The sequence below is a fragment of the Coenobita brevimanus genome, chromosome 65, assembly GCF_032717465.1.
Source record: "Coenobita brevimanus isolate Jiangsu-jjx chromosome 65, ASM3271746v2, whole genome shotgun sequence".
NCBI lineage: Eukaryota > Metazoa > Arthropoda > Malacostraca > Decapoda > Coenobitidae > Coenobita > Coenobita brevimanus.
The window spans coordinates 25,456,900-25,484,784 of NC_137018.1; the positions used below are offsets into that span (position 1 = coordinate 25,456,900).

At 40.3% G+C, this 27,885-nt stretch overlaps 1 protein-coding gene across 1 annotated transcript in view; it reads right to left on the reverse strand.

Moving 5' to 3' along the window:
• LOC145404918 (U3 small nucleolar ribonucleoprotein MPP10-like) overlaps positions 1-27,885 on the reverse strand; it is a 422,647-nt gene that overhangs the window by 8,931 nt on the left and 385,831 nt on the right. Inside the window, exon 9 of the mRNA XM_080276425.1 lies at positions 23,427-23,647. Coding sequence (XP_080132551.1) covers positions 23,427-23,647 — 221 coding nt within the window. The remainder of the gene's footprint in view (positions 1-23,426; positions 23,648-27,885) is intronic.

The window sequence follows — 27,885 nt, forward strand, 5'->3', positions numbered from 1 at the left end:
TTAAAATAATGAAAGTTAGTAGACTACCAAAAATGTAAAGATTTGTTGGCAATAGTATACATGAATGTTTGTGGCTTATTCGGTAACAGCTGTTTAGCAGGGTTGCCAAGTCGCACCCTGCTCTGCCCGCGGAAACCCAACTGAAAACCAGCCCAAAAGTAGCCCAACACCAATAATTATTTTAAAAATCCTCTATTTATGCGAAATTAGTGTTTTATATTAATAATTCATATATAGGTCCCTATTAATGCCTGAAATGATCACTTGATTCACTTAAACTTTCCCTATTTCCCATAAAAACACTATTGCCCATAAAACAACAATGATTCTGTTGAAATATACTTATCATTACACTAGGTAATACAACATGCAAGTGAAGGTATTTTCTCTCCCTCTGAGTCAACTTTCCATCACACTTATATTATTCAAAAATCTATATGATCATCATACACTGTGTTTCGTTGCTGTGTACGTCATATGTGAAATTTGCTAACATAATTTTGTTTGTGAAATCATTACAACAGATTTTAAGTCCGCATATTGCTCTAACATGAAGAGTGTTTTCAACTGTTTCATGTTGCTGTCTGTTTCTTCATTTACTTTTCACTAAATTATACTGAGAGAAAATCCTCTCTACTGCAGCAGTGCTTCCTGGCAACGATAATTAGGATAAAACAAAACTCTCTCCGGAGTCACCGCACTGGCTGCATCCACTGGTCCCTGTGGGAGTATTAGGGGGTCTCTCTCCGCCATATGTTTAAACTCTCTCTCTCTCTCTCTCTCTCAGTATATTGTCGTGATGTGGTTTAACTCCATACTAGCCCAAACAACCGCGACAGTTTTCAAACCAGCCCAAACAACCGCAACCCGCGACCGGTAAAATCTGCCCGCGGAAGAGCTTCAAAACGAGCCCAATTTGGCGGGAAAACCGCGACCTTGTCAACCCTGCTGTTTAGGTACTTTACATTAAACATGGCCGAAAATGTAAACAATGAGGGAATGGAATTTCAAGGATTTGATGCTAATACTAATGTCATGGACCTGGTGAAAACATTAATTATGAGGATTAGTGAACTCGAAAAAAAAGTAGAGAATCTAGTGATAAAAAATGTGTCAGGAAATACGGAAACCACCATACAGAGTCTAATCCAGTCCAACGAAACAGCCAATGAAGAGATTAGGAATTTGAAGAGGGAAAATGTTGAACTGAGGAGGAAACTTGAAGAGAGTACTAATAAAACGGAGAAGGTGAGTAATGTATTAGAAGAACATAAGGCAAAGTGGGCACACGTAGAAGAAGAACAGAAAGAAGTGGTCAGCTTAAGAGAGATCATCCAGGAAGAAAGGGAAATGAACAAGAAAGAAATGGAAGAAAATGTAGTGAAAATACTGAAGAAAAAAGAGAAAATAGTGAGAGAAACTGTAGAAAGGAACAGATGTGTGGTAGTATTTGGAAACAGGGAAGAGGAAGAAAAGGTTAGGTTCGCAAGACTCGAGAGAAACACGAACATGGTGAGAGGAATATTAGGCAAGATTGACCCCGAAGGAGACAAGTGGGTAAAAGAAATTGAGGAAGTAAGGAGGATAGGACCTTATAAGAAAGGGGAAACAAGACCAATGAGAGTCAAGTTTACATCAGAAAGTGTAATAAATGAGATACTTAAAGTGACCTGGAAATTAAGTAAAGAGGCGGGGATGGAAAATATTATAATAAGAAAAGATCTGAATGAAGAAGAAAGAGAAGTTTTAAAATCATTAAAGGAAGAAGTAAAGGAAAAAAATGATAAGACGACAGAGGAAGAACGTAATACTTTTTTTTGGAGAGTATTGGATATGAAAGTAAGGAAATGGTATTTAAGGAAATAGAAGTGAAGGAAACTAGGGGGGATGGTTGTGAAAGATCAGAAGTTGAGGAAGTGGTACGGACAGAGAGTAGGAGAGAAGAGGGTATTAATAATGTCAAAAATAATTTGAAGGTGATATATACTAATGTTGATGGTTTCATATCGACAAGGATCGAAATTAATGATTTCTTGAGAGAACATGAACCTGATGTCATGTGCTTTGTAGAGACCAAATTAAGAGAAGATATTGATGTTCATTTGGGAGATGGTAAATACAAACTGTGGAGAAAAGACAGAAAAAAAAAAAAAGGGAGGAGGAGTGATGATAGCAGTGAAGAACAACATAAATGTAGATACTGTGGAAATGGGAGAAGGCAGGGCTGAAGTGATATATATGAAATTTGAAACTGGAGAGAATGTTAAGAGAGATATGGCGGTAGTGTATGTTCCCCCAAAGACGAGAGCATGGAAGGATGACGAATACCATGAGATGTTGTCAGATATGGCTAGCTACTTGCAAAAAATAATTGAGAAAAGCAATAATATAATTTTGGTGGGTGACTTTAATTGTAAAGAGGTGAACTGGGAGGAATGGTACTCGGGAGGCGGCGAGGATTCGTGGGGCACTATGTTATTAAATATAATAATGAATAATGTGATGACGCAGTTGGTCAAAGAAGAGACACGGTTTCGAGGTGAGGACACACCAGCAAGGTTAGATTTACTGTTCACCAAAGAACCCGATGTAATAGAATCATTGGAATATCTCTGTCCTTTGGGAAAAAGTGATCACGTGGTCATTGAGTTCCAGATGTTAATAAGAAACGTCGAGCCAAGAGACGAGCTTCATAGACAGGGAAGATACAACTTTGGCAAAGCAAATTTTACAGGATTGAGAAACTTTTTTGAAAATGCAGATTGGAGAAAATTCAGAGAAACAAGAGAGATACAGAGGAAGTGGGATATCTTTCTAGATCTCTATAATTTGGGAGTGGAAAAATTTGTACCAAGAGTAAGAGGGAAAGAAAACAGGAAAAAGGAGTGGTTTAATAGAAGGTGTATGATAGCCAAAAAAGAGAGAGATAAGGCGTGGAACAATTGGAGAAAGAGAGGTAACGACAGAACAAGGGAAGAATATAAAAGAACAAGAAACGTATACACAAGAATACGTAGGGAAGAAGAAAGGAATTTTGAAAAAGGTATAATTGACAAATGCAAGGATGAACCCAAAATGTTTCTTAGATTTGTTAATGGCAAACTGAAACAAAAGGAAGGAATCACCAAGCTGAAAGTAGATGGAGAGGTCTTTAAGGATGCGGCAATGCAAGCAGAAATAATGAACAAACGTTTCCAGTCAGTTTTCACTAAAGAAAAGGAGCTTGTGGAAGGGGAGGGAGTGATTAGAAATGTTCCGGTGATGAAAGATATAAAAGTGGAGGTGCAGGAAGTGTATAAATTACTGGGAACTCAAGATGTAAGGAAAGCCCCAGGACCTGATGGAATTTCTAATTGGGTACTGAAGGAATGCAGAGAACAACTGGCGGATGAAATTCACAGCTTAATTGTATGCTCACTGGAAGAGGGGAAAGTGCCAAAAGAATGGAAGAGGGCAAATGTGGTACCAATTTACAAGGGAGGAAACAGGGAAGAACCCCTGAATTATAGACCAGTGTCTCTAACCAGCATGGTCGCAAAATTGTGTGAGAGAATCCTGAAAGACAGATGGATAAAATATCTGGAAGAGATGAATATTTTGGCTGAATGTCAGTTTGGATTCAGAAGTGGAAGGTCATGTGTTTCAAACTTGTTGAGCTTTTACTCAAGAGCGATTGATGTGGTACAGGAGAGAGATGGTTGGGTGGATTGTGTGTACTTAGACTTAGAGAAGGCCTTTGACAAGGTACCTCATAAGAGACTAATGTGGAAACTAGAATATATAGGAGGACTGAAGGGGAAACTTCTGGAATGGATGACAGACTTTTTGAGAGACAGACAAATGAGGACAGTAATAAAGGAAAAGATGTCTGGATGGAGGGAAGTAACAAGTGGAGTCCCTCAAGGCTCAGTGTTGGCGCCAGTAATGTTCCTGATTTACGTAAATGATATGGTAGATGGAGTGAATAGTTATGCGAGTCTGTTTGCTGATGATGTAAAGATCTTGAGGAAGATAGAGGTTGAGGAGGATTGTAAAATACTGCGGGAGGATTTGGATAGGATACACAATTGGAGCCGGACGTGGGAAATGAAATTTAATGTAAAGAAATGTAAAATATTGGAAATGGGTAAAAGTACCAGGAGACCATCACTGAATTATTTTTTGGGTAATGAATTAATCACAAAAAGGAGAGAAGAGAAAGATTTGGGAGTGCTGGTCCAAGATAGTTTGTCACCAGAAAAGCACATTAACAAGATAGTTGGAGAGACTTATAAGCTCTTGACTAACATAAGAGTAGCATTTCATTATATGGATGAGGAAATGATGAAAAAATTGATAGTGGCCATGATCCGCCCCAGGTTAGAATATGCAGCGGTAGTGTGGTGCCCACACAAAAAGAAAGATATAAACAAGATTGAGAGAATACAAAGAACAGCAACCAAAATGGTCCCCAGTCTGACAGACCTGTCATACAGAGAGAGGCTGGAAAAACTGGATTTGCCTTTGTTAGAGGAAAGGAGAAAGAGGCGAGACATGATTGCGGTGTTCAGGACCATGGTGGGAGTAGATAAAATTGACAAAGAAGATCTGTTTGTATGGGATAAGAGAGCAACAAGAGGACATGGAATGAAATTGAAAAAGTCAAGCTGCTTGAAGGATATCAAGAAATATAGCTTTCCTTACAGAAGTATAGACTTATGGAATAGCCTGGACAAAGAGATCGTCCAGTCTAAAAACTTAAACAAGTTTAAAGTTAAATTCGACTTATTGAGAAACAGCGACGGAAACCCACGAGCATAGTACATTCCGTGTATATCACAATTAGGTATATTCTTAAATATTTGGAACGACTTAGACAAAGAGGTGGTGCATGAGAAAAACATTCATGTGTGTAAAGGTAGACTTGATAAATGTGGATATGGAGACAGGACAACACGAGCATTGCTCAATTCCTGTATACTACAAATAGGTAAATACAAATAGGTAAATACACACACACACACACACACACACACACACACACACACACACACACAATTATAAGGTAGGAAGTAAAACCCTACACATATCAGAAAGAGAGAAGGACCTAGGAGTGATTATCAATAACAGACTATCTCCAGATGATCACATCAGTAAGGTACAGAACATGTATACACTGCTTGCTAAGATGAAAATATCATTCACATACATAAAGCAAGACATGCTGAGAAAGATAATAACATCATTCAGCAGACCAGCCCTGGAGTATGCATCAGTTGTCTGGAGTCCTCACCTCAAGAAACACATATATAAGACTGAAAAAGTTCAAAGGGCCGCTACAGGATGGGTACCAAGCTTAAGGGATCTAAGCTACAAAGAAAGACTAGAAAATCTGAATCTGCCAACACTACAGGAGAGAAGGAAAAGATGAGACATGATTATGCTATATAAATGTGTCTCAGGGAAAGAGAAAATAGACATAACTGAGTATATAACCTATAGGGACGCATCAGCAAGAGGACACTGCAAAAAACTGCATAAAAAGAGAGGTGATAAAGACATAAGGAAATTCAGTTTCCCTAATAGGGCAATTGATCAATGGAATGCACTATCAAATGAAATAAGTGTGTCCCAAAGCAATTCATAAATTTAAGGATATGTATGATGAAAGTGATTTAATACAGAGGATAGTACAAGTTTGACTCATTCCTGTTAAAATACAATTAGGTAAGAACAATTAGGTAAGAAGAGTTTTGGAACACAGGACAGAGCAGAAGTGTGTCACTGCACTCTGTGTTCTCCTCAGATGCATCAAATACCTAAGTGTATCTAAAAATGAGTCAAGCTCGCTAAGCAAAATGACAGATGACTGTAGATTAAGTACAGTATAAGCAAAAAGTGCTGTCCAAATAAAGTATATCAAATAGTCAGAGCCCTGTGGAATTTGCTGCGTTAGCAAACAACAGGCGCCGCGTCAGGTAAACAGACAAGCTCCGGGTAAATTCCAACACTGATGGAATGGAGATGCTTAACTTAATGTAGAATGTATATTTCTATAAGATGGCATACTTTCAAGAAGTGCAACTAGGTAATAGGAAGGGAAACAGTAACAAATAAAATGATGACTACACAGACCTGGTGTAACTGGATCATCATCATCATCATCAACATCATCATCCAGACCTCCTTTCCTACAACAGGGCAGGGTGAGGAGTAGCAATGTCCACACACCCCAAATCTGCCCATTCCAATGGGCCATGCCACCATTCACTCACCATTCAGGCCCCCGGAATCCTGGCACTACCAGATACGCCAAAAACATTCACCACATTCTGTAGCTTCACATAATCATATCCGATGGAGTTAATCTGGACACTGCCACGTTAAAAAGCGGTGCCAAATCCCTGATCATGCACTTCTCACAACATTCATCCAGCCAGCTCGATCTCTTGTCAGTTCCACAGCCTCACCAACTTCCAAACCTCTCTTCCTCACACACTAATCCACCATATCTCTCCACCCTCTCCTTGGCCTACCTTGCCTCCTCCCTCCTTCAAATTCGCTCAGATATACGGTTACTGCAAACTGACTTAGGATCTTCCCCCACAAGGTATTAAAACACACAGAAATCATAGTATATCACGACGTTTGTTCATGAAATGCCTTTCATTAATATGATATCAAGTTTCCCTTGCTTCTCAGGACCAGTTGGAGGCATTTTGGCATGGAATCACTTAGATCTCTAACGTAATCTAAGGATATTTCTATGCACCAAACATTTGTCAGTTCAGTCTTAAGGTTGTCCAGATTGGGTGTCTTCTTCTCTACCATGATGCCATGATTTTCTTCATCTTTCCCCAGCAGTTTTCTGTTGGATTTAGATCCGGACTGTTGCCAGGCCAGTCAAGGATGTCAATCCAATTATCCTGAAGCCATTTTGTCACCTTTCTTGACTTGTGACATGGACCTGAATTGTGCATGAAAAAGTCCCACCCATGAATAGCAAAAAAGTTTAACAAATGATCTTTCAGAACTTGAATGTACCAGCCACCATTAATCATCAAGTTCTTAGGAAGAAAGTTGAGGCCTCCCCTTCCCATTTCACCTGAGAAACACCCCCATACCATTACTGATTGTGGGTGCTTAACAGTGGGCACTGTGTAAGCGGGGTCATATCGACTACGGGAGGCAGGGCGATGAACCTTGGCAGAACGCACTTTCATCGGAAAACATAACTTTTCTCCACACATCCAATGTCCAGTGTGCATACTTCTTGGCAAACTGAATGTGCTGCTTCTTCATGCAGTCAGTGAGAAGCAGTTTCTTGCCTGTAGTGCAGCTTGGCAAACCCAGCTCCTTCTGCAAGCAGAGTTGGATAGTTCGAACTGAGATGTCTTGTAACAGCTGGGGATGCATTCTCTTCAATTCTGCTGCTGTCAGTTGAGGATTCTTGATTACTTTCCTCTTCAGAAGCATATTTGTACCTCTGGAAGTCATCCTCTTCTTTCCACCACCATGCTTGTGCTCTATTATGACATCAAGTGGGAGGCCGTGTGCTGTAGCAAGAATCTTCATGACGGTCAACTTTGCGCATCCAGTACATTAACAAATCGTGTTGATAGGGACATTATCCTGCCTCCATGCAATGATATGGACCCTCTCATCCCTTGAGCAGTACTTTCCAGGCATGACAATTCAACTCTAGGAAAATAACAGAGCAAACAGTAATGCAAGAGCTAGCTGCAAGCTCGATGCGACGTGAACATTACTCCCACTCTAGCTTCAGGGCAAGCACTGATGTGCTGAGTGTTTCATCACCTCCTGCCAACACCCAAGGAGTTGCCAGTTACTTCTTGCTCAAAAAATTCACACGGTAGAGGTGGAAACACAAAGCAAAGACAGACAAGTCTTCCATAGCAATTCTGTGTTTAGGTTCTAAGTCAATTTGCAGTGGGTGTACCTTCTTCACCATTCTATTGTTATCCATTCTCGCCACATGACCATAACATCTCAGTACATTCTCTTCGATTCTGGTGTCCACAGCCTTCCTCACTCCACACCTTTCACGAATCACATTATTTTGTATCCTATCCACCCTCTGTACTCCACATACATTCCTCAGCAGTCCCATCTCCACTGCTCTTACTCTTGACTTTTCATTCTCATGCCACACCATAGTCTCACATCCATATGTTAAAGTTGGCACTAACACTCCTTCATGTACGCCTCGTGCAGCTGCAATGCTCAAGCCTCTGTTTCTTATCAAGGCCTTCATTGCAACAGCCACTTTTCTTCCTTGTGTCACTCTACTTTCCACTTATTTTGCACATTTTCCTCTCTTTTCTGTCACTGTACCCAGGTATTTGAACTCTCTCACCAATTCCAGTCCCTCTCCATTCACTGCACCATCGCCCTGGGCATCACCTTCTCTCTCAATAACCATCACCTTACTTTTTTCTATATTTACTATCAAGGCACGACACTCACAGACATCAGCAAAACTCTGCACTAGACTACCAAGTTCTTGTCCAGTAATTGCAAGCAGTACTGCATCATCAGCATACAACAAATTTGAGATATTCCATCCATCACCATTCATTACCAACACCATCCCCCTCTCCATTACTCGTGTTTTTGATTCTCTCATCACCCCATCCACATATATATTGAACAACCATGGGCACATCACACAACCTTGCCGCACATCCACACCAATCGTGAACCATTCACTTTGATGCCCACTTACCCTTACACATACTTCACTACCGTCATAAAAACCCTTGACGGCACCTAGCAGCTTATCATCTACACCGTACATGCACAAAACTTTCCACAATCCTTCTCTGTCCACTTTGTCGTAAGCTTTTTCCAGATCCATGAATGCCATAAAAAACCTTATGGTCCTTCTCACAGACCTTCTCTGCTATGTCTCACTGCAAATATTTGATCCACACATCCTCTGTCACTCCTAAAGCCACCCTGTTCATCACTCACTAGGACTTCTGAGATCTCTCTTACTTTATAATAATTCTTCCATACACATTCCCTACCACACTCAATAAACTTATGCCACGATAATTCTTACACTCACTTCACTCACCTTTATTTTTGTACAGAGGTACAATCACAGCCTTTTACCACTCTGTTGGCACATTTTCACTCATCCATGCCTTCTTACCTATCTCCAACAAGCACTTCATTCTATTCCCCTCCACTACACTTAATCATCTCTGTATACACCTCATCAACCCCAGATGCTTTCCAATTTTTCAGCCGCTTCACAGTACTCTTCACCTGTGCGAGTGTCACTTCTCCTGGCACTGCATTCCTTCTCTGCACACCCCAAAAACCAATCATGTTTACAACTGCTCTGCTCTTTCTATTCCCATTCATCAGGCTTTAAAAATATTCTTTCCATCTGGTCCTTGCTTCATCCCCATGGGTTAATAATCTAACACCTACATCCTTCACACCATCACATTTCTTTCTGCTTTCTCTTCTACATTTCCGCAATTCTGTCCAGAATAACTTCCTATTTTCAGAGTATTTTGCATTCATTTTTCTTCCTAGATCATCATTTACTTCCTCCTTTTTCCTTGTCACTAGTCTCCTGCTTCTTGCTCTCAATATATTCAGTTCTTATTTCAAGTGAACCCCTGTCCTGTAACCACTCTAGCCACTCCTTCCTCTTTTCCTCCACTGCTCTCTTAACCTCATCATCCCACCATGCCATACCTTTCTTCTTTGCTGTTACTCTTGCCACATCACACACTGCTTTAGCATTCCTAACTAAGCAGTCCTATGCACTCCATAGGCTGTCCAGATCCATTTCATGCCAATTCATTGATTCTAACTCCTCCTCTACTTTGGTCCTGTAATCATCTGCCACTTCTTTGATCCTCACCTTCTCAACTTTCAGTCTTTCTCCCTGACTGCTCCTCTCTCTCCTGATCCACCTCACTCCTCTCAGCTTGATCTTGCATACTGCAAGCATATGATCTGAAACACCTCCACATCGTCCTCTCACAGCCCTCGTATCAGCAACCATTCCCATCATCGACCTCTCTATGAGCACGTAATCAATCAGGCTTCTTTCAACACGATCCCCGTTTCCTCTATACCATGTATATTTATGTGCATCTCTGTGTTTGAAATACGAGTTACAAATGCACAACCTCCTCTCCTGGCACATATCCTTTAGTCGCTTCCCATTATCATTTTCTCCTGGTACTCCATAACAACCCATTATGTCATCCTCAGGACCAGTGCCTACTCTTCGATTCATATTCCCCATTACAATCACTTTATAGCTCCTAGGCATTTCTCCCACTACTTCATCCAGCTCATCCCAAAACCTGTCTTTCTCTCTCTCACTCCTGTCTTCACACGGCGCATATGCTACAATCACTGCCACTTTCACCTTCTCAAACTTGAACTTCATATACATACACCTCGAGCTGACACATTTGTAGTCTCTCATTCCACTCCGCCACACCTCATTCGTCAACTAAGCAACTCCTTCCTTGCATCTTCCTCGCCCATTCATGCCCAATCTTACACATTTCACATCGTCCCATTCCTCCACTTCACGCCCTTTCATCTTCGTTTTACACAATAGAATTGGTTACATTTAATAAATTAGCAAAGAAGGTGAACAAATTGAATGAAACATTCAAACCGGAATTGGATGAAATAAAGAAGGAACTGTACCACCAAAAGAAAAAAAAATGAGGAACGGGTGAAGGAATTAAACAGAAAAAAAATGCATCTATAGGTGAGTTGTAAGCTGAGGCAGACATTCTGAGGAAGAAAAAGAACGAAATGGAAAATACAGTAGTCACCCATGAAAGAGTTTTGAAGGAGTATAATAACGATAAAGACATAATTAGACAAGCAGGTAATCTGACAAAGCAAAGCAGAGATGATGATGAGACTCAGGCAAATGAAATGATGAGAAACTACACAGAGGAAGTACAAAATACATGGGCAGAAGTAGCCAAAACAAATCAAGATCTAAAAAACAAGGCTGAAGCAAGACATGACAAGAGAGGCGAAAGACATCATAAGTAGGAACCTAAGGCTGATAAAGGAAACTGCTGGGTTTAACAAATCTATACTCATCACTGGTAAAGGTGAAGAAGAAATCCATCCATCCATCAATCATCCAATCCTATGTTGCCCAATGAGGAGTGTAAGAGCCCGGGGCTAGGCAAATTGGTCCTGACATTTAAAATGAAAGTGACCAGCCTCACCCATCCCTCAGCGGCATTATGTGAACGATAAACCCCAACCACAACTTGGATATAAACTTACACAGGCTCAATCTGACTGGAGCGCTTTAATTACCAACTAAATGACTGGGTGCCACAATTTGGTTATATGGTAACCACCTCTTGAGTGTGTGGAAGAGTTTTGTTATTTGGGAGACATGTTGTGTGCTGGAGGTGGGGCTGGAGCTAGCTCTGTGGCTAGGGTGAGAAGTGGTTGGAAGAAGTTCAGGGAGCTCTTGCCTCTCCTGACATTGAGAGGACTCTCCTTACGTCCTAAGGGGTCTTTGTATGCAGCATGTGTTAGGAGTGTAATGCTGTATGGTAGTGAGACCTGGCAGTGAAGGAGGAAGATATTCGCCGGCTCAGACGTACAGAAATGACAATGATTAGGTGGATGTGTAGTGCGTCCCTGTGTCCAAGGCCAGGAGGGGCTGGGTTAACGATGGAAGAGCTGAGAGGTAGGATGGGACTGGAGTGTATTGGTGTTGTGATGAGGAGAGGTAGATTGAGATCGTTTGGACATGTGGAGAGGATGGGGGATGATAATTGGGTGGGGAAGGTGAGAGGTGTTAATACTGGGGATGGGGTTATGAGGGGTTGACCGAGAAAGACATGGGACGAGGTCATTAAGTGTGACCTCAGGGTTAAGGGACTGAACAGGGAGGCTGCAATGGATCGTGCAGCGTGGAGAGCCGCCATTAGGTGACCAAGGCCGACACATTCAGGCATGTTGGAGCCTTTAAAAACAAAAACGAAAACCTAGCACAGGAAATGGTTTCCTGGTATTCCTGGAAACCATTTGGCTTGCCACTCAGTGTAGAAGCACCCATAGGCAGAGGGAAGAGGAAAGAATGAAGGAAAGAGAGACAGAAGAGGGAGTGCAAAGTCATTCGTGGGCAGAAGGAAGAGGAAAGAATGAAGGAAAGACAGAAGAGGAAGGAAGGAAGAGAGGAAAGGGCAGACACCCAAAGCAGAACTACATCAAGTGGGTGGATGGTGAGTGTCCCCATAGAATCACCAAAGATAACAAGGGGATGGTAAATATAATGAACATATTGAACGTAGTATCAGATGAAATCTGTGAGAAAGATGTACAGGAATTTAAGAGATTTGGGAAATATGAGAGACTCTCAAGGCCCCTGAAAGTAACCTTCCAAAGTGTGAACACTGTACAAGAGGTATTAAAAAATGCTAACAAACTTAAGGAATCAGAGGAGTACAAAGAAGTTCGGATAAAAGGGTGCCTAACTCGAGAGGAATGGGGATTACTAATGGAAAAGAGGGAAGAAGCAAAAAGAAAGAATGATGCAAGATCAGATGAAGGGAGAACTAATTTTTTTCACAGAGTAGTAGGATTGCATGTAAAAAAATGGCACATAAACAGTGGGGACTAAATAAAGGCAAGATAGTAGACTCAACCAATGTCAAATATGTGAACAATATGGCTAAGTTAATGTATGCAAATGTAGATGGAATGGTATCCAAATTATTAGAGATAAAAGGCTGTATCACAGAAAATGAGCCTCATATTATTTGTCTATCAGAAACAAAATTAACCCCAAGGATATCAAACGACTCTTTAAATCTGGATGAGTACAATACTTGGCGAAGAAACAGAAATTAAAAAAATGGAGGAGGAGTTATGATACGAACAGAGAAAAGACTCCATGTAACAGGGATAGAAACAGACATACCCTCACAAGTAGAATTAGTTGCAGTAGTGATTAGTACATCAGAAAGGATAATAACTGTGACAAATTTGTATATTCCACCCAAGACAAACACATGGGATAGAGGTGAATATGACGACCTAGCAGAAAAGACAATTCAGAGTTTAAGAACACTACTATACAGAATGAAGAAAAATCTGAAAGAATAATACTAATCAGAGACTTTAAAACAAATATAAACTGGAATACTATAGATGTAAAAAGCCATGAAAGTTGTTAGGATCAAAAGCTCTTGGATCTTGTACAGGAATTCTTTCTAACACAACATGTAAAGAAGAACACCAGAAAATGAGGACCAGAAGACTCCTCATTATTACATCTCATATTTACTAGGCAAGAAAATAAAACTGGCGATATAATGTCACCCCCTATTCAGAAAAAGCAGCCACACAGTACTAGCTTACAATTTCAGGTTAGCATATGATATTGTCAGAGGTAATGGAAATTACAAAAAGAGGATAAACTACAAAAAAGGCAACTATCATGACCTAGGAGCCTCTGTGGTACAGTGGTAAAGTGTGCATTTTCGTACACTGGAGAGCAAGGGTTCGCGCCCCACCAGGGTAATAAACTTTGGAAGCATTCTCCCCGCCATGTACTGCTTTGGCAGACACCAGGGGTGCTGTGGTTGAACCAGTGTCACACACTGTAAAGTATGTTTGCACCCAGTCGGCTTGCGTGGGCCAATTACACTTGGTTCACAGACTACCCACACATCCAAAGCCACTACAACAGTACACTCACACTGACAAGCACTTCTCACCCTACATACAATCTCTACCAGACAGCCTAAGCCACTTGGTAAAGATACATAGGCTGTATCATCCCTACTTCGGTCGGGATGGGCCGGTCCTGCAGTGGATACTCAAATGGCTGATGATGATGATGATGGTGATGAGCATGACCTAAAAAGGTACTTCAATGATGAAGATTGGGAAAAGGAGCTAAGAGGACAAGATATAAATGTTACATAAAAAAAATTCTGTGAATTTTATGAAACAGGAGCCCATAATTATGTCCCATTGCACAAGGATATGGAAATAAGGATAAAGAACTGGTTTAATACTGATTGTAAAAATGCAAAAGAGATAAGAGATTTGCTGTGGATCAGATACAGACGACACAAAAGTGAGAGAGCATATAACAACTACAAGCAGGCATGAAATGATTACACAGTAAAAGTCCTATTATTCGGCAGCTGATTATTCGGTAGATCCGACATTTCGGCAGTTTTGAGAAATAGTCCCATTTACGAAAATCTTTGATTGTTTGGCAGATGTCCGGAATCATCTCGGCAGTCCTTGAAGTGTTATCTGTGACCTGTAGGCCTAATGTTTCATTACACTTCTGTATGTTCACTAATTTCTATATTTTTTTCAGATTCAGGTATAGTACTGTATAGAGTACAATATTACACAGTATCATAGTGTACAGTACATTAACCACCCCCACCAAATTAGCGAGGGTTACATTCCAAGCCCTCTCACTAATTCTTGAAATTCGTTCATTCTTGACGCTTTTTGAAAATGACATTTACCGGTAACTGCCTAGCCCATGAACCACTGATAATGTATTGCATTACCCAGAAATAAATGTTGCCTGTTAACCCCTAAACCCGGGCTTGTTTTGCTTTGACTTGCGTGTCCCGCAGGCATATTCGCACTCCGACAAACTCTCTAAAAATAATTGCCACAAATCAGTTATTAGTCCTAGAATATTAAAATTACAAATGCATATGGCACATACCTTCAGCTTTCTCCTGGGATGTTTGTTGAGCCTTCGTCAAGTACCGTAGGACTTGTGGAGACCTCTGAAGTTGGGTAACGAAGTCTCCACTTTACACCTCCCGACAACCCGTAATATGATTACCACAGCCTGACATTATCACTAGAAACACTATTCTATGATTCTCAAATAGTTTGGAATCCATACTCCAAAAAAAAAAAAAACACTGTGAAAGCAATGAAAATTACAAGCGCGTATGACCTTCCCACTTGCGATCATTCGCATCTGGTGTTGTCATTTATTATTCATAAAGCCTAACACTTTATATATCTATTACTATATAACACTTATATATATCTAAAGTCTTTATCCATAAGTTTTCTTCAGTACTAGTAGTTTATTGTCATTGTAAGCATTCAATTTCTCTTTCAGTAAAATACGTAGCATTCACTTTCTCGTCCTGTATACTAGCGTTGAGAGCGAATCACTTTCACTTTCTCTTTCATAACACCCAGTATTCATACATGCTAGAGTGAAACTTTCACTTTCATTACTCCTAGTATATATACTCGTATTCTTATATTACTACTCATTTACATTTCTATGTACATTCTCTATTTTATTTACATTATTTACATTCCTATTTTATTTACACTGTGTTAGGCACTGTCACTTGCAGTAACTTATAAAACTATTTTCCACTGTTCACTTATATTTACATTCATTGCTTTCACTTGCTGTTTACACATTATTTACACATTATTTACATTTCCACTTGCACTGTTTTACTCACCAGAAAGATCGTAGTCACTCCCTATCATTTTCATTGACAAATTAGCCACTTCAATTTCCACAGCAGTCACTTAGCCCTTTACCTCTTTCCACACGAGGTTTAGTAGGGGGTAGAGGTCACAGGGCCCTTTGCATGAGGCTAAAAAGCGGCAGAATTTGACAGGCGCGAATCCGACGTGGTTTCACCTTGAAAGATGACAGTACACTGATACTGGTGGCCTGCCTAGGGGAAGTGCAATGCTGCCAACGTCAGCCTTGTGAGACCTGCTAATATATATGCTATGAAATGACTGGCAGGAAATCTACACAATACATAATAAATTAGGTAGTTCCAGGTGAATGTAAATATCACTTAGGCTTCTCCCTTCCCTCCTCATATATATTTTTATTACGAGAATAGATTATACGGCATATTTCAAGGGGAAATAAACAGCGAAAATTAGCGAACGAGTGGACGTGAGGTGTTGTCAGGTGATAATTAGCCAATTCCAGGTGTATGGCACTATCACTTACCTTATTTCTTTTTTGTATATATTATTTGGTATAAGAATAGGGCATAGAGCTTATTTCAATGAATGAAATCAGTGGAAAATTCCAGGGAAGATTTACTTAGCATAGAATACAGTGGTGGCCTGCCTAGGGGGAGTGCAATACTGCCAACGTCAGCTTTGTGCGAGCTGCTAATATATACGCTATGAAATGATTGGCAGGAAATCTAGACAATACATAATAAATTAGGTAGTTTCAGGTGAATGTAAATATCGCTTAGGCTTCTCTCTTCCTTTCTTATATATATTTTTAATATGAGAATAGATTATATGGCATATTTCAAGTGGGAATAAACAGCGAAAATTAGCGAACGAGTGCACGTGAGGTGTTGTCAGGTGATAATTAGCCAATTCCAGGTGTATGGGACTCTCACTTGCCTTATTTCTTTTTTGTATATATTATTTGGTATAAGAATAGGGCATAGGGCTTATATCAATGGATGAAATCAGTGGAAAATTCTAGAGAAGATTTACTTAGCGTAGCACGGCCGGGCAGGCGAGAGGAGAGGGTAATGGAGGGGAGGTAGGGAGGGGAGTCAAGAATGGGGATAAATGGCTAAATTGTCAACAATGGATGGGAGTACAGATGAGATTAGGAGTGCTGACTAGTGTTGGACATTGGCAGTACTGATAGATGATACAAGCCACCACTTGAATGCCTGGGCGAATTCAAAATAACACAGAATCACAAAAGTGACGCCCCGCGGTATGAGCCCTTGCTCCCAAGTGTCACAAAAGTGACGCCCCGCGTTATGAGCCCTTGCTCCCAAGCGTCATGAAAGTGACGCCCTGCGGTTAAGGGGTTAAATCAGTTTCCCTGTTGTTTTTGGCTCTACGGCTGTGACAGCTTTAGTATTTTTATTCCTCAGCATAATGGTGGAAGGGACTGTCCTGTTTAACTAAACCTAACCTAACCAAGTTTAACTGTACCTAATAATTTAACCAAACCTAACCTAACCTGAAATCAGAAAAATACTTAAAAATAAACTGGAGGAATATGAATTGGTAAGGTCTTTCTGATGAAAGTTAAACGTACATTTAGCGCTCATTCTTTTGTTCATTTTTGTGTTTAATGAGAAAGAGAAAGTATTGATATAAACAGTAATATATCCCATTAACCCATTAATAACCTCCGGCATTGAACAACCCATTACAGTACCGATGTCAAGTTAGTGTGAGCTATAAAAAAAAAACTGAACAATTATGGGAAGAGAATGAAGGTCACTGGTAGGTTTACACAACTCTACGCTATGATTCCCAGCAGCCAGGCGGTCAGTTAATCTCAGATGTTGTCGCCCATTTGGTAAATGCACCGTAACTTTATCAATTTTTCCGTGACTTTTAGCGAATCATAGCATGTGTTTAGGAAGCTAAATAACACATTGCTGGGTTAGCCAGACGCTTATCTTCACATCTTTAAAAATAAATTGATTTCAGAAGAATGGAAGAAACTTACTCTACGTACACAGAGGGATTAAATTTCTTCCATTTTCTTAACGATGTGAAGATAATCGTCTGGCACACCTAGCAATGTGTTATTTAGCTTCCTAAACCCATGCTATGATTCACTATGATTCACGGGAGAAATTACAAAGTTACGATGCATTTACCAAATGGGCAAAAACATCTGAGATTAACTGACCCCCTGACTGCTTGGAATCGTAGCGTAGAGTCGTGTAAACATACCAGTGACCTTCGTTCCATTCCCATAATTGTTCACAGTTTTTTCATAGCTCACTAACTCGACATCACTGACATCGGTACTGTAAAGGAGGTTATTAAGGGGTTAATGGAATACATTACTGTTTCCATCAATACTCTCCCTTTCACATGTAAACAAAAAAATGAACAAAAGAATGAGTGCTAAATGTACATTTAACTTTCATCAGAAAGACCTTACCAATTCATATTCCTTCACTTTATTTTATGTAATTTTCTGACTATTTTATTTTGTGTTTGGAAAAAGTACTGTATACAGTACTCACTCCAAACATATTTGTAATAATATAAGTAGTGATGAGTTCACCAATACAAGTGATGTACTGAGCTGGTAGATAATATTCCGTATCATTTCAGCCATCCAGGAAGTGTTATCTGACTTGTAGGCCTACTGTGTCATTTCCAACTGTATATGTTCACTAATTTATATATATATATATATATATATATTTCAGATTCAGGTATAGTACTGTATTGATTACAGTATTGTTCAGTATACAGTACTCTCTCCAAACATAGTTGTAATACCATAAGTTGTAATAACAGTGTTCACCAATATATTTAAGGTACTCAGTGGGTAGGTTTTTTTATTATTCTGCAAATCCAATTTCTCAGCATCATCCCGGTCCCATAGATGCCGAATAATAGGACCTTTACTGTACAAGGATAAGGAGACAGGTTCAAAGGCAGTTTGAGGAAGACATTATAAATAAAAGTACTGATCAGCCGAAGTTGTTTTACAGCTACATGCAAAGCAAAACAAAAGCTAAAGAGAAAATACAAGCCATCATGGATGAGGAGAACATCTGTATCAATGAAGAAGATATCCGTGATGTAATAAACAACGGATGAGGGGAAAATCTGTATCAATGAATATTTTTGTAATGTACTAAACAAAAAAAATTTCCGGTCAGTTTTTACTAAAGAAAGTAGATTTGCGAGAGATGAAAACGAACAAGCAAGCCCACACATATTAACAAATATACATATAACAAAACAAGAGGTCCTGGAAGAGATGAGGAGATCAGACAAGGGAAAAGCAAATGACCCTGGCAAGATTTCGTGTTGGGTATTACAGGAATGTGCAAAACAGCTGAGCAGTCCATTACATTTAATATTCAGAGAATCCTTCAGGCAATGAAAACTACCTGATATCTGGAAGAAAGCAAACACTGTACCCCTTTTCAAGAAAGGAAACAGATAAAATTGAATTAATTACCAACAAGTATCACTGATCAGCATCGTAAGCAAGATGTTAGAAAAACTTATACGAAACACAATATGATATCAGAAAGAAAATTTGGTTTTAGAAAGGGAAAATTATGTGTTACTAACCTCTTAAGTTACAATGACAGAGTTGCAGAAATAATACAGAAGAGATGGCTGGGTAGACAGCATACAACTGGATTTCAAGAAGGCATCTAACAGAGTACCACACAAAAGACTTTTATGGAAACGGTACAATCAAGGAGGAATCCAAGGTAATATGTACAATTGGATGCAAGATTTTCTCCGTACATGGGAAATGAGAACAGTTCTATGGGGAAATTGCTCGTCATGGACAGAAGTGACAAGTGGAGTTCCACTGGGCTCAGTGCTGACACCAATTATGTTTTCAGTATATATAAATGACATAGCAACACTGGAAATGGAAGCTACCTAAATATGTTTGCTGATGACGCAAAAATACAAAGGGAAATTACAAACACAGACATTTGCATAGAGCTACGAGTGGAATTAAATAAGTTTCATAAATGGTGCAATAGATGGCAGATGGAATTCAATGTGGACAAATGTTATGTAATAAAATTTAGTAAAAGTGAAAAAAAGACCAGACTGGGACCATAAGTTAGGAAGTTCAACCCTACACACATCAGAAAGGGAAAAGGATTTAGGAGTGATTATCAATAACAGACTATCACCATCTGACCACATAAATGAAAAAGTAAGGACATGTACACACTGCTTGCTAATATGAGGGTAGCATTCACATACATAAATGAAGACATGCTGAGAAGGATAATAACTTCATTCATCAGACCAACATTGGAGAATGCATCAGTAGTCTGGAATCTGCATCTCAAAAAACACGCAGATAAGATTGAAAAGGTACAGTCATAAGAAAAACTATCGTTACTCTTCCGAGCAATGCACTATGACACAACGACGAAGTGTTGTGGAATGACGGGACAGGAAAGTTTGTACCACAAACCCGTCAATGTCGGTTATGTGAGGCACAGATATTGGAATTTTTGCTATAGGTAATAAAAGCTAATTAGATCGTTTGGCCTTTGTGCATAGAGACAATACGTTTTATTATCCAGCACCGAATTCATTAAATAAAAATAGAATGATGTAGAGTCGGCAACACATATGCAGATGGGCAATGAGTATGTGCACCCATGCCAGACGTATTAGAGTAAGTCAGCCGATACAAGCCAAATGAGTAAATTTCAATGTAATAATGATACGTTTTGCTTTCTACATATAATAAATGTAGAGGATGTGGAAAATAATAATACGTGTTCAGTCTCATTGCTTTAATATTTTGTATGCCCACCCTCTGCTTCCAAAACAGCCTCTAGACATCAACGCATGGATGCCACTAACTGAAGCATCCATCTGAAGCATTTAACCACCCATCCAAAGCAATGGGGGAGGTGGTGGCTGAATCGGTAGAGAGGCGGCCTGCAGTCACAATGGACCCAGGATCGAATCCCAGCTGGGACAGGGAACAGTAAGGCTTTGAACATTCTAAAAAGCAGACTTTCCTGATCTACAAGAGGACCCGCCGACATGTCGTAATTATACCCCCACTAATACCAATACACCAATCCTGTATGAGACAGCCCTAGCATGTATTCAGTATGGATGGTGGGTGTTAGCGCCGAAGTGGTGACATGTGGAGGTGTAGGAGGGCTACTGGGCCTTGGGGTAGGTCACTGCCCCCAAGTAATAGGCCCTGAAGCCTTTGCCCAGAGTCGGACACGTAAAAAGAAAAAAGGGGGAAAAAAAAAAAAAAAAAAAAAAAAAAAAATGAACTCATGCACCCCTGCTACACTATCAAAAAAAAAAAAAAAGTCGATGCCTATAGATTTAACCCCTAAACCGCGGGGTTGTTTTGGCTTGACTTGCGTGTCCCGCGGGCATATTCGCGCTCCAACAGACTCTCTAAAAATATTTGCCAAAAATCAGTTATTAGTCCTAGAATATTTCGCATATGGCACATACCTTCAGCTTTCTCCTGGGATGTTTGCTGAGCGTTCGTCGAGTACCGTAGGACTTGTGGAGACCTCTGAAGTTGGGTAACGAAGTCTCCACTTTACACTTCCCGACAACCCGTAATATGATTACCACAGCCTGATATTATCACTAGAAACACTATTCTATGATTTTCAAATAGTTTGGAATCCATACTAAAAAAAAAAAAAAAAAAAAAAAAAAAAAAAAACACTGTGAAAGCAATGAAAATTACTAGCGTGTATGACCTTCCCACCTGCGCTCGTTCGCCGCTGGTGTTCCATCTTTTATTATTCATAAAAACACTCACACTTCATATTTCTATTACTATATAACACATATATATCTACAGTCTTTATCCATAAGTTTCCTTCAGTAATAGTAGTTTATTGTCACTGTAAGCATTCAATTTCTCTTTCAGTAAAATACGTAGCATTCACTTCTCGTCCTGTATAATAGCGTTGAGAGCAAATCACTTTCACTTTCTCTTTCATAACTCCCAGTATTCATACATGCTAGAGTGAAACTTTCACTTTCATTACTCCTAGTATATACTGTATACTCGTATTCTTATATTACTACTCATTTACATTTCTATTTACATTCTCTACTATATTTACATTATTTACATTTCTATATTATTTACACTGTGTTATGCACTGTCACTTGCAGTAACTTATAAAACTATTTTCCACTGTTCACTTATATTTACATTCACTGCTTTCACTTGCTGTTTACACATTATTTACATTTCCCCTTGCACTGTTTTACTCACCAGAAAGATCGTAGTCACTGGCCATCATTTTCATTGATAAATTAGCCACTTCAATTTCCACAGCAGTCACTTAGCCCTTTACCCCTTTCCACACGAGGTTTGGTAGGGGGTAGAGGTCACAGGGCCCGCATGGGGCTAAAAAGCGGCGGAATTGGACAGGCACGAATACGACATGGTTTCACCTTGAAAGACGACAGTAAACTGAATACAGTGTGGTGGCCTAGGGGGAGTGCAATGCTGCCAATGTCAGCATGGTGACAGGTGCTAATATATACGCTATGAAATGACTGGCAGGAAATCTAGGCAACACATAATAAATTAGGTAGTTTCAGGTGAATGTAAATATCACTTAGGCTTCTCCCTTCCTTTCTTATATATATTTTTATTACGAAAATAGATTATATGGCATATTTCAAGTGGGAATAAACAGCGAAAATTAGCGAACGAGTGCACGTGAGGTGTTGTCAGGTGATAATTAGCCAATTCCAGGTGAATGACACTATCACTTACCTTGTTTCTTTTTTGTATATATTATTTGATATAAGAATAGGGCATAGGGCTTATATCAATGGATGAAATCAGTGGAAAATTCCAGGGAGGATTTACTTAGTGTAGCACAGCCGGGCAGGCAAGAGGAGAGGGTAGTGGAGGGGAGGTAGGGAGGGGAGTCAAGAACGGGGAGAAATGGCTATACTGTCAACAATGGATGGGAGTACAGATGAGATTAGGAGTACTGACTAGTGTTGGACATTGGCAGTACTGATAGATGATACAAGCCACCACTTGAAAGCCCGGGCGAATTCAAAATAACACAGAATCACAAAAGTGACGCCCCGCGGTATGATCCCTTGCTCCCAAGCATCACGAAAGTGATGTCCCGCAGTTAGGGGGTTAATACACTTCAAAATAATTTATTTGTTTAGATAATACGTGTTGAACAGTAGGAAAATAATAAATGTGCCAAGTTGCATTATCAATCCCCGGTGGGGAGCACAGGGTAATGCAAGCACCTCCTATATATTTCCCTGCCATATGGCTCATTCTTGCTCATTATTCCAACTCTTGTACTGCGATTGTGATATGGCAACACTAGATAGGGGAGGGGCGAACAGCAAGGAACCACCCACACAGCCCAGCTAACGTTCGTTTCGCATTGAACCTTCCTGGGAGTAACGATAATTTTTCTTATGACTGTACAATGGGCCACTACAAGATGGGCAACAAGTTTAAGGGACCTAAGCTATGAAGAAAGACTCAAAAATTAATCCTATGGACATTATAGGAGAGAAGGAAATGAGGAGATATGATTATGTTATATAAATGCATCACAGTAAATATGAAAATACACATAAATGAGTATGGGGAAAAAACATTAAAAGGACACTGTAGAAAACCGTACAAAAAGAATGGTGATAAGACATAAGGAAATTTAGTTTCCCAAACAGAGCAGTTGATCGGTGGAATGCACTACCGAATGAAATTGTGTGAGCCAAAACAATTCATAAATTTAAAGACACGTGATAAAAATTGTTCAAAACATGGGACAGTACGAGCTTGACTCATTCCTGTAAAGATACAATTAGGTAAGAACACACACAGACACACACACACACACACACACACACACACACACACAAAAGCCACCCACCATCTTAACATGTCCAGCTTTGACTGCCTTTTCAATGACTCTGACTGAGGCATTCTTATCCAGTTTGTCTCCTGCCTTGCTGGCTTTCTTGAGCTTCTCCGCAAGCTGTTTTTCCCGCTTTTTGGTCTTCTTTTTCTGCTTTGCCTTCTTGGTTCGCCTCTCTCGCTTGCGGTCTGTGGCAGTGCGCTCTGTCTTGCCTCTTAGCTCACCTCGTACAGGTTCTGTGAAGATAATCAATTTTTAAAAGAAATCATAATTTTTACATCATTATCCTCATAATATTATCATCATTACATCACCATCCTCACAACATTCTCAGTAGCAACACTACATCATATTCATAATGATTACACCACCCTGATCTTTTTCCCTAACAAAGGGTGCAGTGAGGCGGGATTCAGAAAACAAGAAAAGAGAAAGCATGAAAGATGGTGAGCTACAGACAGAGTACCCAATGAGATGAGCCAAACTATCTATCTATTCATTTATCTATTGCCAGATACCATAATTCCACAAGGGGTGGCCATTTGTCTTTTAGTTAGTAGTTATATGGGGAGGGGCACTAACCCTTCGCAAACCCACTTGCTGACATGTATGGAACACATGGGATGGTCATATTGTTACCACCCAGTGTTGTAAATGGCTTCTTGGCTTACATGAAATCATTAGGCTTGTCATTCAATGTGATGCCACCTTAAAAGGAAAGAAGAGAAATAAAAAGTGAAAGGAAAGATGGGAGAAATAGGAAGAGAGGAAGGCAGACTATAAAAAAGAATGATAAAGGTGAAGGAAGAAGTAGGCAGCGCTACATCAAGAGAGTCGATTATGGCTGCCACCACCGACCACAAATAAGGCAGACACTCATTCAATATAAAAATACAATATGTGCAGATCATTTCTGCTTGTGAGATGGAGCCAACTGACGTGTGAATGGCTATTTTTTCACAGAGTATGGTATTTCTTAGTTCATGGATTTTTATAGTTCCTCTGTTTTTGTTTCTGGATCCAATCCTACCAATCTTCTAAATGGAAAGAAGAGTTGAGAAGATGATGAAGTACTGTATGATTATTTATTTATTTATGCTACCTTACGATGACTGTATTCACCTCAAGACAGTCAAACATTATAACAGCTCAATCCAACCCCATAAGCCACCCAAGACAGTGTGTTTACTAACGATCTCACCAACTGGACACATCAGTGCATACTGCTTCTGTTGTGATCTGAGGCTCATATGGGTGTGAACCCTGTGAACTGAAGACAGGCTGTCCTTTTCCTGCAGTCAATCATCTTCTCAGAAATGTTGCCAGGTCTCCACAAATGGGGGGGAGGGGGGGGGAAGGTGGGGTCAAGCCCTGTTCTGGGGGCCGAGTGCTACACAGTGTGCACACATAATCCATATATTCAAATGGGGGTCAAAGAGCTGATGGGAGTGGGGTCAGGGCACCCCAGCCCCCTTCACAGCTACATTGCTGTATTCTCATACTATGAGATAAGACGAGAGTTTAGGGGAATTTGCATAACTGGTCCACCTCCTAGATGCAAAAATGAATACCTTAGGAAAAGAAATGATGCTGTGAAGGGGTTTCTGGAGACTGCTTCTAAACTTGCCACTACAAATGGTTTCTTTAAATTGAATTAGAGGTAAAATATACATATATATATATAAACATATATACACACACACACATACACACACATATATATGTATACGTATATATACAGTGCTTGTCAGAAGTATCATGCGCCCTGTGTCCCTCCTACGAAACAAACCTTTCAACATTGAAAAAACATGTAAATAATGCATTATATTTACCTCTAAAGCTTGGTAGGGTATCCTTTGTGTTTCTTCATGGACCTGAGACGTTGTGAAAGTGAAAGGGCGAGGTTCCTCAGGTGCTGAGGTAATATTTTTGCCCAGGAGTCACGAATGGTTGCTTCCAGCTTAGGCAGAGAGCTCACGTCCTTCCCTTGGAGATTCTTCTTTACGAGGTACCAGAGGTTTTCTAAAGGATTGAGGTCTGGGCTATTGCCTGGCCAGTCTTGCATGAAGGAGATCTCACAGTCACGAAGACAGTTGGTGACCGATTTGGCTTTATGAGCAGGTGCACCGTCCTGCTGAAACACTCGTTCACCTGTGAGCTCGAAGGACTCAGGTAAATAACAACAAAGAAGCTCCAGGTAAACCTCCTGATTCACTCTGCAGTTCCTGGGAAGCACAACAAGCTTCCCCAAACCCTTCCCAGAGAAACAGCGCCATACCATAAATGAATCAGGGTGTTTAACTGTGCTCTCCACGTAACGGGGGTCAAGCGGATCACTACCTTTGCGCCGGTACAAGCGCGCTCCTCGATTACAGGTAACAGTAAATGTTGCCTCATCAAACCACAACAATGACAACCATTGGTCCTCACCCCAGTTAAGGTACTTGTTAGCAAAGGCATGCCTACGAAGTCGCTGGTAACGTGTAAGAAGAGGCTTTCTCACAGGCCTGTGACTTGTGTAACCAGGTTCATGGACTCTTCAAGACACTGTGTGCACTGAAACCTCACCAAACTCTTCCGAGTTGCTCTCCTTAATTTTCCTTGCACTCACAGGACGATTAGACTCCACTGCACGTTTTAACAGATTAACAGACCTCGGGGAAGTTTTCCTGGGCCTCCCAGACCGCAGTTTCTTTGTAGGAACGTCACCACTATTTTCCACTCGAAAACGGGCATACCATCTCTGCACTGTCAATCGAGCCACACCAACGAAATCACTAATTTCCTTCGTGGGGTGGCCTGCCTTCTTTAGAGCAATGATCTGTGGTATGATTTCACTCGAAAGTTCACGGGTAGGGACCATAAGAAAGTGGCGAAAGCCAAAACACTGCAGGACACTAGGTAAGAAATGGTGCAAGAAGAGAGGGAGGAGCGGCGGAGTTCCTCTCTCTCACGCAGCCCGTAGGCAACTGAGGCGGCAGCCAACCAGTGCGCAGTAAGGCCTCAAGCTGCCGTGACGTCATGTTAGCGGCCCAAACATCTGGCTTAATCTTTAGTACCAAAAAAGAGTGATTCTTTTTTTGCCAAAAGTATTGCGCGCCCTGACATAGGGGCTCGATACTTCTGATGAGTTTTCGTTTTCGTTTTTAAAGGCTCCAACATGCTTGCATGTGTCGGCCTTGGTCACCTAATGGCGGCTCTCCACGCTGCACGATCCATTGCAGCCTCCCTGTTCAGTCCCTTAACCCTGAGGTCACACTTAACCCCTACACCGCGGGCATGTTTACCAATGTTTTGCATGTGCCGCGGGGTTATTCGGGCTCCGATAGACTCTCAAAAAATATTTGCCACAAATCAGTTATTAGTCCTAGAATATTAAAATCAAATATGCTTATGGCACATACCTTCAGCTTTCTCCTGGAATGTTTGTTGAGCCTTTGTCGGTTACCGTAAGACTTGTGGAAACCTCTGAAGTTGGGTAACGAAGTCTCCACTTTACACTTCCCGACAACCCGTAATATGATTACCACAGCCAGATATTAACACTATAAACACTACCCTATGATTTTCAAGTAGTTTGGGATCCATACTCCAAAAACAAACCCACTGTGAAAGCAATGAAAATTACGAGCGCGTCTGACAATCGCACTTGCACTAGTTCGATCTTGGTACTCTGTCATTTATTATTCATAAAACCCCTCACACTTTATATTTCTGTTACTATATAACACTTATATATATCTACAGTCTTTATCCATAAGTTTCCTTCAGAAGTATTAGTTTATTGTCACTGTAGGGATTCAATTTCTTTCAGTAAAATACGTAGCATTCACTTTCTCGTCCTGTATACTAGCACTGAGAGTGAACGTCACTTTTAATTTCACTCTCATAACTCATAGTATTCAGACATGCTAGAGTGAAACTTTCACTTTCATTACTCCTAGGGTATATACTCGTATTCTTATAATACTACTCATTTACATTTCTATTTATGTTCTCTATTTTATTTACGTTATTTACATTTCTATTTTATTTACACTGTGTTATACACTGTCACTTGAAGTAACTTATAAAACTATTTTCCACTGTTCACGTACATTTACATTCATTACTTTCACTTGCTGTTTACACATTATTTACACATTATTTACAATTCCACTTGCACTGTTTTACTCAATAGAAAGATCGTAGTCACTCTTTTATCAATTGTCAGCCCTTTACCTCTTTCCACACGAGGTTTAGTAGGGGGTAAAGGACACAGGGCCCTTTGCATGGGGGTGAAAAGGCCCTGAAGCTAGCAAGAGCGAACAGACGTACTCCCACACTGGAAGATGAGAGTGAACTGATAAGGGTGGGCCAGGGTGGTGGCCTACCTAGGGAAATCAGTACTGCCAACGTTTAGCCTCTTGACACAGCTACTTTATAGCAGTGAAATGATTGGCAGGAGATCTAAACAATACATTATAAATTAGGT